Source organism: Solanum tuberosum, unplaced genomic scaffold, assembly GCF_000226075.1.
Source record: "Solanum tuberosum cultivar DM 1-3 516 R44 unplaced genomic scaffold, SolTub_3.0 scf00040, whole genome shotgun sequence".
NCBI lineage: Eukaryota > Viridiplantae > Streptophyta > Magnoliopsida > Solanales > Solanaceae > Solanum > Solanum tuberosum.
Genome location: NW_006238964.1, coordinates 791,247 through 804,048, shown reverse-complemented (window position 1 = coordinate 804,048; position 12,802 = coordinate 791,247). Strand labels below are relative to the sequence as shown.

Genomic DNA, 12,802 nt, shown 5'->3' with positions numbered 1-12,802 from the left:
TTTTTTTTTTGCGTAATTGAACTATAATGCCAAAATATTTGTATTCATTATTAATCTATACCAACAGTTTTTGTATTTTAAATTGTACATATTCTAAGTAGTTCAAACAAGTTAATTTCCAAAACAGAGGGCATTAGAAATTGAAAAACAATTCCACTCTATAAGATATCAATTACAAGCACAACTAACTAAACAATAAATACAACTTATTATATGTATTATGTATTCACCAAAATTGTATTTTCAATAACAACTTAATTTACAATTAATTTGTATTTATATATTATATAGATTTCAAAGTTGTATTTTGTGTGTGTAATTGAACTATAATGTCAAAAGAGTTGTATTCATTATTAATCTGTACCAACGTTTTTTTATATATGATTATGTAAACCTTAGTTTATGTCGAACTATCGTGAATTCCGTTGAACTGTATACTTTGTAGTAGTGAATTTTCTAAACCTTAGTTTCAAACATATGTCGAATACAAAGCGAAGAAGATTGGATGAGATCAGTGTAATGATTCGTAAGGAAAAATATTGTTTTCAAAAACTGGAATTTTTAAGCAACAGTGGAAAAAAAACGTTCGGCCAAATAGTGGCGACATATGCTCCTTCAATATGTAACTGATTTTAAATTTAAATTGTTTTTAATTTTTCTTAAATATTCTGTCTCATGATTTTCTATTGTTTAATATTTGTATTCTTTCATATTAATCAAAATAAATTTTTTTACATAAATCAAAACTTAACAAACTAAAATATTGACATTTTAAATAAATAGTGAAACTATTGCTAAGGGGTCCCATAAGAAGCTAAAATATTGCTATTTTGAAAAATTTCCCAAAAAAATATTAGGGCCTCTTTCTATAATTTCGCTTTAGGCCCCCAATCTTGTTGAGTCGGCCCTGCATATAATATGTCCAAAAAGGATCGTTTACAATCCAGCTGGTTCTTTTAGTAATTGCAACATTTGACATTTGGGTCACTGGACCACAAATGACTTTAAACTCTCTCCAAAATTAACCCAACTGTACATATTCCCTGGAAAATATCACACCCAAGGGCCACTGGGGGCTTACAAAAATAGTATTCCCTTCGTCTTAATTTAAATGTCTTATTTTAATTGAGCACGAAATTTAAAAAATAAAGAATAGTTTTTAGATTTAGTGATCTTAAATTAAAAATATACAATTGTACATAATCTTTTCAATCTCATGGTTTTAAACTGAGAGAGTAACATTTCCCCAAACCATGACAAAGGGGAAAAAAGTGAAGATAATGATAATAAGATTAAGGTAATAGTATTATAATCTCATGTTAGAATTTCATACAAGTTAAGTTTTTCTCAATCAGAAGCGCTAAAACACTTATTGGAATTTCATTCGTGGGGAGTTCACTTCTCGAGCACTAGTATAATGTGATAAATTTCACTTGTAACAACAACACACTCTGCTTTTGAGTTTTTTTTTTTTGTATTTTAGTTATTTTTGTCTAAATATATATTTCTCACTAAAGAGTGGTTAAATGTTGTTTAGTTTTGAGATAGTGGCTAATTTTTTTTAAAACATTTATACGTAAATAAATAATTTATTTTACCATATTTTCTAAAATTCTCTACCATTTGAAAAAATTACAAAAATCCCTATTCTCGGATACATCATTTTACGTGATATATTGATCGGATACATTACTTTACGCAATGTATCGGGACATATGCAATGTATCAGGACGTTGAGTGATGTATCCAAAACCAAGACGCAATGTATCGGGACGTTTTGGGATGTATTCGGATTCCACCAAATTTAAGAGTTTTTTGTAAATTAGAAAAGAGTAAGAATAAGATGTAATTAGCTCTTAATACTATGAAATTTGTGTAATTAAATTCCTTTTTAATCAACGGTGTAAAAGTGGGTATTTGAACATTTCTTTCGACCCAGTTAGGCCCAGTTGATGATCCAGTTAAATTGGGCTCTATTCCATCTGAGAAGAAGTAGGTTCGGCCCACTTTAAGTTGGGACTTAGGCCCATTATACGGAGGCTTCCTCCACATTTCAAACCTACATTTTACCGATTGTATCAAAATGCATTTTTATAAGGAAAAATTATGCAGTACGGCAAACATCTTCTACGTAATTAGTAAAATCCAAACTGATCAAAGATATCGAAAATATCCAAAGAAGCATGTAACAAAGCTCTTTTCCTTTCTCATTGAAGTATGTAACGAGGAATCGAAAGAATAAGACCCAATTCAACTATGTGAATAAATCAAATCATTTCTTTCGTTAGTTTATCGATTGTAACTGACTATCATGTCCAACGAGAGACTTTTTTTATAATAAAAATGTTTTAAGATGCATATAATATCTCCTTTATTAGCCTTCTCATTTTTATTTCTCGAATAAAAAGAATCATGAATATTCATGTTCATATATAATAAAATTTACAAAGGTTTTAAAGACATAGTATCTAGAGATCTCTTCAAAATTGATCTCCACTTCATTTTTTGATTGATTAAGTTCATAATTACTTTACTATTTATAATTAAACATTTTATTTTTTTTGCCAGCCGAAATGAAATAAACATACGAGTGATGATTGATCGGGAGAATTCGACTAACCATATTGAAAAGAAGAGAGAGAAATATGATATTGTTTATTAAAACTATTTTGTAGTTGTAATTTTTTCTTATTCAGTTCGATATCCGCATTGAAGTTTGATTAATTCAAATTCATACTGCGTAAAGCCCTATTCAAGGAGAAATACTTCTAACCAAAAAAAAATTCATATCAAGACTTAAATCTAAACCCTTAACTACTAGACTAAATCTTTAACTTGTGTCAAGAAATATCAATACTCGTATATATATATATATATATATATATATATATTTAATTAGTGACTTCTCTATCATTAAACTAAGCCTTTTAAAATTGATTGTAACTGCACTCCGAAATAAACTAAACGTTAACAAAGAAACCAAACATAATCTGAACATAATTTAACAAAACTAATTTTACATCCCTAATATTACTTCCCGAATCTGTTCCAATTGTCAAACCAACTCCTGCGGCCGAGTCGGTTTATTTAGTCTACTTTGGGCGTAATTTTATTCCGCAAAATCCACGTGTCCAGAAATTAAATAAAACCATCGTTGTCGAGGATTTTTTTTTTTTGTAATCCGAAAAATTAAGAAGGTCCCAGTTTATGTACGCAAATTCTAAATCATAATAATCCGATACAAGTTTCGTTTCAGTTTGAAAGAGATAGTCCACTTCCCATTTAAGCCATCAACTTTATTTAATTTGTCAAAATTCCGATACTGTACTTATGTTCTCCAAGTTTTTGAGTTCCTTACAATTGAAGTAATCATCCCAAGATTCAATTTTTTCTGCTACAATCGATCTCCGCAGGTTCCTTAATCTAATATCACGCTTTCAATCCATTCTTTAATCACCCTAATTGATTTATTCTGTCTCTTAAATTATTGGATTATAGTACTGTTTTTTTAATCTGTTAGATGGTGACCATGTTCAGGTTAATTTCCGTTACTTATTAGTAGTTGATTTTTGAGGATGGTTACGGTTAATGATAAGGAAAAATGAAATCTTTATTGGAAGAAAAGTTTGTTGATGAAGTAAAAGAGATTGTTTTCTTAATATCTAGGGTTTTACTTTTTCCAAACAAGAGGTTTTGCCATTTCTTAGAGAAAAAAATGTTCTTTTACGTCTCTTGTGTTACTTTATTTAGTGAACACATCATTAGAAACTTACATTGTGGTGCATTGGTACTATGTCTTGATGTTTTGTTGTCATTTTAAGAAACAGTCTATCTACCTCGCAAAGGTGTAGGGGTAAGGTCTGCGTACATCTCACTATCATCGGACTCCCACTTGTGGGATTACACTGGGTTGTTGTTGTTGGTTCTATGTCATTCTGCAAAGATGAGATTTTGTTTTTGTTATAAAGAGATGTATTGAATTCTAATGAACTTTGTCTGTATTTGCTATTAAAAACCAGGTTTCGGAAACTGATGGCGACGGCAACTATCGCCACTGCAGCAGGTGCTGCTGCGCTATTGTATTATACGTTAAATAAGAAGTTGCAATCTTCTCCAACAACGGATGACGATGACGATGAATGTGGCAGTAGTGGCCAAGATCATGCTCTACTAGGAGTTAATAGGGTTTCCAATAGACTTATACAGGCCCCTGCTACATGGTTGGAGACAATTGCAACATTGTCCGAGACTCTTAGGTTTACTTACTCGGAGACCCTGGGCAAGTGGCCTATTGGGGATTTGGCTTTTGGCATCAGTTTTCTTTTGAAGCAGCAGGTAATCATGAATCAGTTATTTAGTTTGTTCCCAGTAAAGGCATTGGGTTGATGTGGAAGTGCTTTATGCAATCATATGTTTAAGTAAATATGCAAATAATTGCACTATGTTGCCTCTATGTTGGAAAGGGGTATATAACATGAATGCAGTATGCAAATAATTGCACCATGGAATAAAATAAGGGGAAGAAGATGTTAGATCAAGTAGCAGTTTGTAAACGTCCAATATAGAACACCTGTAAAAAAAATTTGTTCCTGTTTCCAATAGATTTTCACATTCCTTTCTTTCTACCCAGACAGGCATTTATCAACAATATCTAGCCAGATGATTTTGGATCTTGTTGGTTGCTTTTCTGAGACTGAACTCAGGGTTCTATCCTGTTTTTTTTCATTTCATTTTCTTTTTAATTATTATATATTAATGCTTTATTGATTCTTTACTTATTTATTTCTTTTTATTCATAATAACTAGTTCCTAGTTCCTCCAATTTCAGTTCTTGTTACATCAACCTTTATCTTTAAAACAACAGTCGTGTAAGCTTGGTAGACTGTGACCATCATACAACTAAATACTGTAGGCTCAAGGAGAAAAAGTGCCTCGAGAGGGCTCCCTCCTTTTGATTGTTACTTCTATGCTTTTTGCAATAGATTTTTTTACTGCAGCTATTAGTTTCTCCAGGAAGGTGTCATTTTAACTTAATTGCCCAACAGTGAACTATCAAAACTTATATTGGTCTTATGTTGTTTTCAATTATGTCGTGTTAGTATCCACCTTGATTTTGACTTAGGACTAACTTACCGAGCTTGGTCACTAAGTAGGTTCATGTAATGTCTGCAGGGAAACATACATGTTAGTAGCATATTCTGTGTCGAAGACAGTGCCCAGTTAAAAGGTTCTGATATTGCTGCAGAGCTTAAATGCCTCTTGCACTTGTTGACAGTTTGTTGGCATTTCTCCAAAAAACCTTTCCCATTATTCTTGGAGGAGACAGGCTATTCCCAAGAAAGTGTACTACTACAAGAACCCAAAGCTGGAGTAAGTCGCGTCCGAAATTCTCAAGCTCCAACTTAAAATATATATTCCTTTCTTCTAAATGCACAAATTTTATTATGCAGATTCTGAAGCCAGCTTTTACAATAATCGCAGATCACCGATCAAGATCTTTCCTCCTTGTAATACGTGGAACTCATAGTATTAAAGATACTTTGACAGCTGCTACTGGTGCAGTTGTGCCTTTCCATCACACTATGGTACATGAGGGAGGAGTTAGCAATTTGGTGTTAGGCTATGCACATTGTGGAATGGTGGCGGCTGCTCGATGGATTGCAAAACTTGCAACGCCTTGTCTTCTTAAAGCTCTTAGCATTTATCCTGAATACAAACTTAAGGTGCTTGATATTTAAGTCTCATTTCTCCTCCTTTCATGGTTGCTTCCTTTTTCTGTTTTTATCTTGGGGTTGGAGGTTTCTCTCTGGTTTTTTTTAATTGAAAATATTAATCATATCGGGTGGATCTTTTCCATTGCAACCTGGTATATTTTTCATGTGACTAATTCTCTATTTTCTTGATTCCCCAGTAATTTGTTTTTATTCTTTTTTGGACTTTGTTGCTCTTTATCCTTCTCTTTCTCTTGGCATGCATCTGCATCTCTATTGATTTTATTTGGGGTGTGAGTTGCATGGAGGGTAGGTCTGCTATTCCTTTCCAATTAGTGTGTATATACCTTATTTTATTAGGGGCTTTCTTGCAAATGCCTTCATGGTGTTTTTTGGCTAATTACCTTGTAAAATTGATCTTCTTTTGGCGCACAGATTGTGGGACACTCCTTGGGTGGAGGAACTGCAGCTATTTTAACTTATGTACTTCGTGAGCAGAAGGAACTGTCAACAGCTACCTGTGTAGCATTTGCTCCAGGTGTCATATATAATTTTTGTTAACTTATGCATACAATCTGGAATGTTCTAATTTGACTCTAGTCATCTGCCTACGATTGTATGCATGTGCTTAAATATATATATCCACATTCTACCATTTTGTTCACTTGTCATCAGTCGTTCTCACTTAGCGAAATATCCTTTGCAGCTGCCTGTATGACATGGGAATTAGCTGAATCGGGGTGTGAATTTATTACCTCAGTAATCAATGGAGCTGATTTGGTCCCTACATTTTCAGCTGCTTCAGTGGACGATTTGCGTTCTGAGGTTAACTTCTGGATCTACTTAACAGAATTTCTGTGGTTGCTTTATGTGCAAATTGGTGCTTTCCGTTGGTGTCTTTTCCTTCTTTGGTAGGTTACTAGCATATTTGGTTTTGTTGCTGGACTAGCAACCTGTTTCCTTGGTTGGTGGACTAGTATGTTTTGTCCTGATGTTGGACGTATCTTGCACTTCAAACTTTTGGTTGTCATGTTTGGGTGAATATGAATTTGAATACTAGTCACAGTTCTTTTTCCAGTTATTCTTCTTTCAATGGAATCAATTGTCTGAACTATGCAGCCGGAGAACCTTTTATGGTATACCTTGGACAAGGACTCTCTCCCAATGTATACATCATAGAGATACAAGAGTTAGCAAATATCACTCTAATACTACATCCTCTAGCCAGATGATGTTGGTCTTATCTTCTAATCCATCCTATTCTTGCTAGCCGACCTTAATTAGTTCAGGGTTGATGCATTGTTATTCATTGATTAATTGATGTGTTTGTCTTATATTTGCGTTTTGGTGTAAGATCCATTTAGATTAGTGTCTGCTGTTGCTTTCTAAACTTCTAGAGGATTCAGTTTTTGGCCAAAAACTCGTCTATTCCACCTTTGGAGAAATTGAGTTAATTCTCTTTGGTATATATTGGTATAGTTTGCATTGGTGATCTTGATTGTCAAATTTACACACCACTGATGGTTCAGAGTAAAGGGTTCTGATTATGATCCCTTGTGTTGCTACTATGTGCGTAGTTTTCTTAATAGCGTCTGGAAGCTTGTTCTTTTTACCAACATTGCACCTCTGCTTCTAACACCTCATTAGTTTTAAGGTATGGTCTCTCAAGAGGGGATTGTTCTTTTCATGTTGCAGGTGACAACATCTGCTTGGTTGAACGATCTAAGAAATCAGATTGAGCATACTAGGATTCTTAGTACTGTTTATCGTTCTGCATCAGCCCTGGGGTCTCGTCTTCCATCTATCGCCACTGCTAAAGCTAAGGTTGCAGGTGCTGGTGCAATACTGCGGCCTGTTTCCAGTGGTACACAGGTGTGACAATAGTTTACTCTGTTATTTCAGTTCTCCCTTACATTGTGAAGTAATGTAGCTGTAATATAGTTTGGTTATGAGTGAACTTGTCTGACGATTTGGTTGACCAATAATCAAGAGAACCTGTTTAATAGTCAGTTCACTTAAGGTGATGTCTGTAATATGTAGGATGGGACAATAGGGTGGTGCTGTAGAGTTTCTTGCTCTGTTTATTTTGTATCTTGTACTCTGTTGGAGTCATTTGACCATATTTATCAGTCGTCGAGGTGAATTGGTGATTGACATTGGCAGTGATCCGTAGGTTGTCATGAAGAGAGCGCAAAGTATGGCCCAGGCAGCATTGTCACGACCTGCCATGCAACTGTCATCATGGTCATGCATGGGTCCAAGACGTCGATCCACAGCTATTCAGGTTAATTCTGAAGAACGGCAAATCTCCTGTGGAACTTCTTCCGGCGAAAATTCTGAAACATTCATTGTGGAATCCGAGGAGACAAGAAGTTCGACTGTGATGGAACTTCCTGTATCTTCAACCGAGGGAGTCACGTGGAACTCGGAAATTGATCAATCTTTTGCAGATGGGATTAATATCCATAATAGCCTGGATCCCGATCTTGATGATAGTGAACATGGACCTGAAGACCGAATGACAGAAGTTGAGATGTGGCAACAACTAGAGCATGAACTGTATGATCAGTCTGAAGGGGAAACTGATGTCGCGAAGGAGATTAGGGAAGAAGAAGCAGCAGCCATTGCAGAGTCAGGTCAGAGCTCAAGTGAAAGCTCTGTTCCAAACACAAAGGAGGTGCACAGATTCTTTCCTCCTGGAAAGATAATGCATATAGTTACTCTCCTCTCTGAGGAAGTCGATCATGAAAGTGACAGCGATACATTGAGTGAGGACCATAACCAACCCAAGGATACAAAGGTTGGTATCTTTCTCACTCCGAGATCATTGTACAGTAAAATAAGGCTGTCACAAACTATGATCAGTGATCATTTCATGCCGGTTTATAGAAGGCAGATAGAGAAACTAATTAGGGATCTTGAGAACAACGATGCTTGTGACAAATCAATGGAATCTGAGGTTCAGTGTCAGTGATGGGATATTGGTTTCGTATGGCATGAAAGAAAAAACTCGAAACCAGGCCCTTGTCGCTTGTATCGTAGCATTTTTTTTTCCTTTCAATTTTCATGATTGTAGAGCTCGGGGTCAATGGTTGCAGCCTAGTCAGGGGTTGCTTACTGATGAGTTTCTCTTTAGCTAAACCTTGACACAGCCTTAAAGGTGTTTAGATTGATGTATATATCTTGGAAGAGTTTTTATTCTTTAATAGAACATTTTGTTAGCATAAGATTTAAATATTAGATACAGGAGGCAAGATGTTTAAATCAGCCAAAAGTTTCGTTACCCTCCGTTTATTTTTTACTTGTGACACATTTCTTTAAAAGTACTAATAAATAAAATGACAGTTTTACTTTATCATTCACTGAATGTAATAAATTCAATGTTCTGAAAAATGGATAGTATACATGGAGTAATAAGGATAAAATAGTAAATTATTTTAAATTAGATAAATAAAAGTGAACATCTATTTTTAATATAATGGACAAGTAAAAAGAACACTTTTACTTGGATTGTGATCAAGTGGTGATTGACTTAAGAGCAACGTGCAATCATCTTTAGCAATTATTGGTGTGAATTTTCCATTAAGCAACGTTTATAATTGTAACAATGTGAACCCCACTGCTTCATTAATTGTGATTTAAAGCATCTCAAATCTCCCTTGTTATTGAGTGCAATACTTGGTCAAAATGTCACCACTGCTCGAACGTTGTGGGTCGTAGAAATAGTGAATTATTTGTCATTTTTCAACCATGTCTTTTTTTAATGTCACTGTTTCAGAATTTTATTCGTGAATTTTGAAACTTCAAGATATTGACTATTTTTGAATTATGAGAACTAAAAAATAATTGTTTGTGAAATTTAACCTCATTGTATATAAAAAGTATTTCAATAAGAGAATATTATATCATGTGGTTTAGATCTGACATAATTCGCAACTTGCGTGAGAAAGGTATATACCTCACATCTTATCTTATGGATATATATGGAAGGATTTAAGTTACATATGAATTATGATAGGTTGTAGGTATTTTTTTCCTTACATTAAATCATATAGAATGGTAATATAATCATCTAGAAACAAATTGCATTTGCGCAACTCATTTGCTTATAGAAATAATATTTTGTTTTAAATTAAGTGACAATTTCAACTGCAAATTGAGGCAAAACATCTCCTTTTTATTTTTATTTTTATATATATCTTTTCTTTTTCTGAAATATTAATAAGAACATGGCAATAGTGCACAAAAAAGTGTGAATTAGTATGTCTGTGTTTTCATGTCAATCATTAATTTCTTGTCCTATAAAAGACATGTGAGTGAAGGTTGAATTGAATCATAGAAGAAATAACTCATGAGATATTTCTGGAAGGTACACTAATAAATACTCCATGTGTGGGTCATTTTTATTGACTAATTTGTTATCCCAATTAGTCCCCCACATCTTCCTAGTCTATTTGTTTGTTCTTGACATTTTTAATTCTTCCTTTTTTAAGTAAGCAAACTCCTGACATGAGAAATCATAATAGCTCAGTTAATTGATTATCTGAACTTTAGTTTTGATAGTGAGAATTTGATTCCCCACATTATAATCCTTTCTTATACGGCGGCCTACCCCCGATTATTTAAAAAAAAAAAAAACTTCTATTATAATTTAAGATGAACTATATAAATGAAAATTGTTAAGTTATTCTTCGAGATAAGAGTATTGTCTATGGTTGAGTTAAGAACATATATTAAACTTGGCATTTCGTTTATTTAACTTGTATACGTTATAAGGATAATCTAATTTAACGTAATTACTAAGTAATTAGTTTATCCTTGGCCTAACTATTAACAATGAAACGGAATAGCTGGATATTGGCCATTTTTTTGAATTTATCAATCGATTTGTTTGATTAATTAAATTATTAAGTAGTTTCATTAGGTAGAGTGTGATCATATAAATGAAAATGACAAAGCATGTGAAGGAGAACCACATAAAAGAATAGGGTCTATTAATAATTAATGAATCATGAATATGATATATAGGGTCAATAAATTAAAAGAATGGACATATGTTAAATCTTTACTCAATATATTGCAATTTAGAAGTTTCTGGATGAATTTAAAGAAATGATATATATAGAGAGCCTCAGTAGTTAGTTACCACGTGTCTCCTACCAGTTCCAATATTATGTTCCTTAATTTTGGCTAAGAGTATATATATTAGCTCACCTCATCAAAACAACTTTGATGGACTCTAATGACTAAAGATAACGACATTCTTAAACAAAAGAAATAATGTCTTCATTTTATGATTATATATATAGGTAGATACAAATTTCAAAAGAAAGAAAGATTACATACAACTAGTTTTCCTAAAAGTTATAGTTTTTAACTTGTTATAACGTGTATATATCAGGACGGAGATAGGATATTATAAAAAATTCATTTAAATTTTATTTGTTGAAAATCTACATGGTATATATAACGTTAAATTACTTTTAATTTTATGTATATAGAAAATGTTGAATCTTCTTAGTTTTTTTCTAGATTTATTTTCGTTATATTGTAAAAAAATTTAATAAAAATTCTAAATCCAATATTATGTATATATTGTATAAGATTGAATGGTCACGAAGTTAAAGCGCATATTCCGCATTTTATGCGCTATTTTTAAAAAAAAAAGTTTCTCTATGATCGTATGAGGTCACTCTTGACAACCTTGACATGCTTTGCATATGATTTTAAAATGAATAAAAACTATAGTGTTCATCAAGTAATTAGATATTAGAAAATTGCACACTTGAAACATTAAATATGTATAAAATAGTAGTGCATCAACCAAACAGTCTCATTCTCATTCATGCTTACGAAGAGTTTATAGTTTTTGAGGTATTAAGTTTCTAATTTTGGATTAAACTTTGAAAGAATAAGTATCAAAACAAGAATAAAACCTATGACTAGTCTTAAACTAAATATAAAGAATATGTCATAAGATATGCAGAGGCAACTTTTGATTAGAAAAGGTTTCTTCTCATCTTTTAACAAAAAAAATAAACTAATTCCCACTTGGCATAAGCAAAATACATATATGTAACTAATTTGAAGCGTGGATGACATAATAATAAATATGGATGCCCAATATTAGTTAAGCGACCAAATATTAGATCAATCAAACTTAGAGACCGCATAAAGAGAGTTTAACTCTATAATAATTCACCTCCTCAATCAATTTGAAAAATTTAAAACATACTTCTTTTTTAGTGATGGATTAATTTATCCACTTATTGACAAAAGTCATGAGTTCACTACTACTTCTATATTATTAAATTAGTAGTATCTCGTTTGTTTTTTCGTTTTTCTATATTGGTAAAAACAAAACACTCAATTATGTGTATAAAAGAAAAATTGGTGTCAAGGAATGCAGTCACTGATCGACAAGAAAAGAAAAATCAGATCCCATGTTAGCTATATTTGTCCTCATCTAATAATTGGAAGAAGAAGCCTATGGATTCAGACACTTTATGTTCTTTAATTTATAACTTCTATATTTAGCTAGTTGTTTCTTTTATATCATTTGTAATATGATCCAATATATATAAGTTGTAAGTTGAGCCTTGAAACACAAGACATTTGAAGTGAAAATTAACTAACTAGGAGAACATATATATAGGTATAGGCCCTCTTGATACATTTTTATGAATAGTTGCATAAAAATATTTGATTTGTATGCATGATGGACATATATCTATTTTTCTATCAAATGAAATTGACAAAAGAAGCGTGAAACATGAAAAAGGGGAGTAATTAATATGTCCTAGTCTAAACACATAGCCATGTGAATTGATGCATAAAATGTCTTATTAGAGCATTCCCTTTCATTTACCTTTGGGTATGACCTACTTAAACATTAAAGATGATTAAAGATGAGAGGATGCTTTCAAATTTATTAGTACGTTTTTTCTTGTTTTCTTTTATTTATTTATTTTGATTAATTATGATATGGTATTTAATTAATTAATAGATTTATTAATCTAACTAATCTAGTTTTGCGACGTAGAAAGTTTACTATGGGAGTTTTAGCACTTTCTACTAAATGTGACTCTATT

The 12,802-nt window shown here is 32.5% G+C and overlaps 1 protein-coding gene across 1 annotated transcript; it reads left to right on the top strand.

The window, feature by feature from the left end:
• The first annotated feature begins 3,206 nt into the window (after window positions 1-3,206).
• LOC102599012 (uncharacterized) lies at window positions 3,207-8,994 on the top strand. Its single transcript, XM_006342865.2, has 8 exons — window positions 3,207-3,413; window positions 4,020-4,335; window positions 5,173-5,370; window positions 5,451-5,723; window positions 6,147-6,249; window positions 6,418-6,536; window positions 7,407-7,583; window positions 7,885-8,994. Exons 2-8 carry the CDS (start codon window positions 4,033-4,035, stop codon window positions 8,683-8,685), a joined length of 1,974 nt encoding a protein of 657 aa, XP_006342927.1. The 5' UTR covers window positions 3,207-3,413; window positions 4,020-4,032; the 3' UTR covers window positions 8,686-8,994.
• The last annotated feature ends 3,808 nt before the right edge of the window (window positions 8,995-12,802 follow it).

Coding starts and splice junctions, on each gene's coding strand:
- LOC102599012 (XM_006342865.2), top strand. CDS start 4,033: ATGGCGACGGCAACTATCGCCACTGCAGCAGGTGCTGCTGCGCTATTG. Junction 5,371..5,450: donor TACAAGAACCCAAAGCTGGA/GTAAGTCGCGTC, acceptor TTTATTATGCAG/ATTCTGAAGCCAGCTTTTAC. Junction 7,584..7,884: donor CTGTTTCCAGTGGTACACAG/GTGTGACAATAG, acceptor AGTGATCCGTAG/GTTGTCATGAAGAGAGCGCA.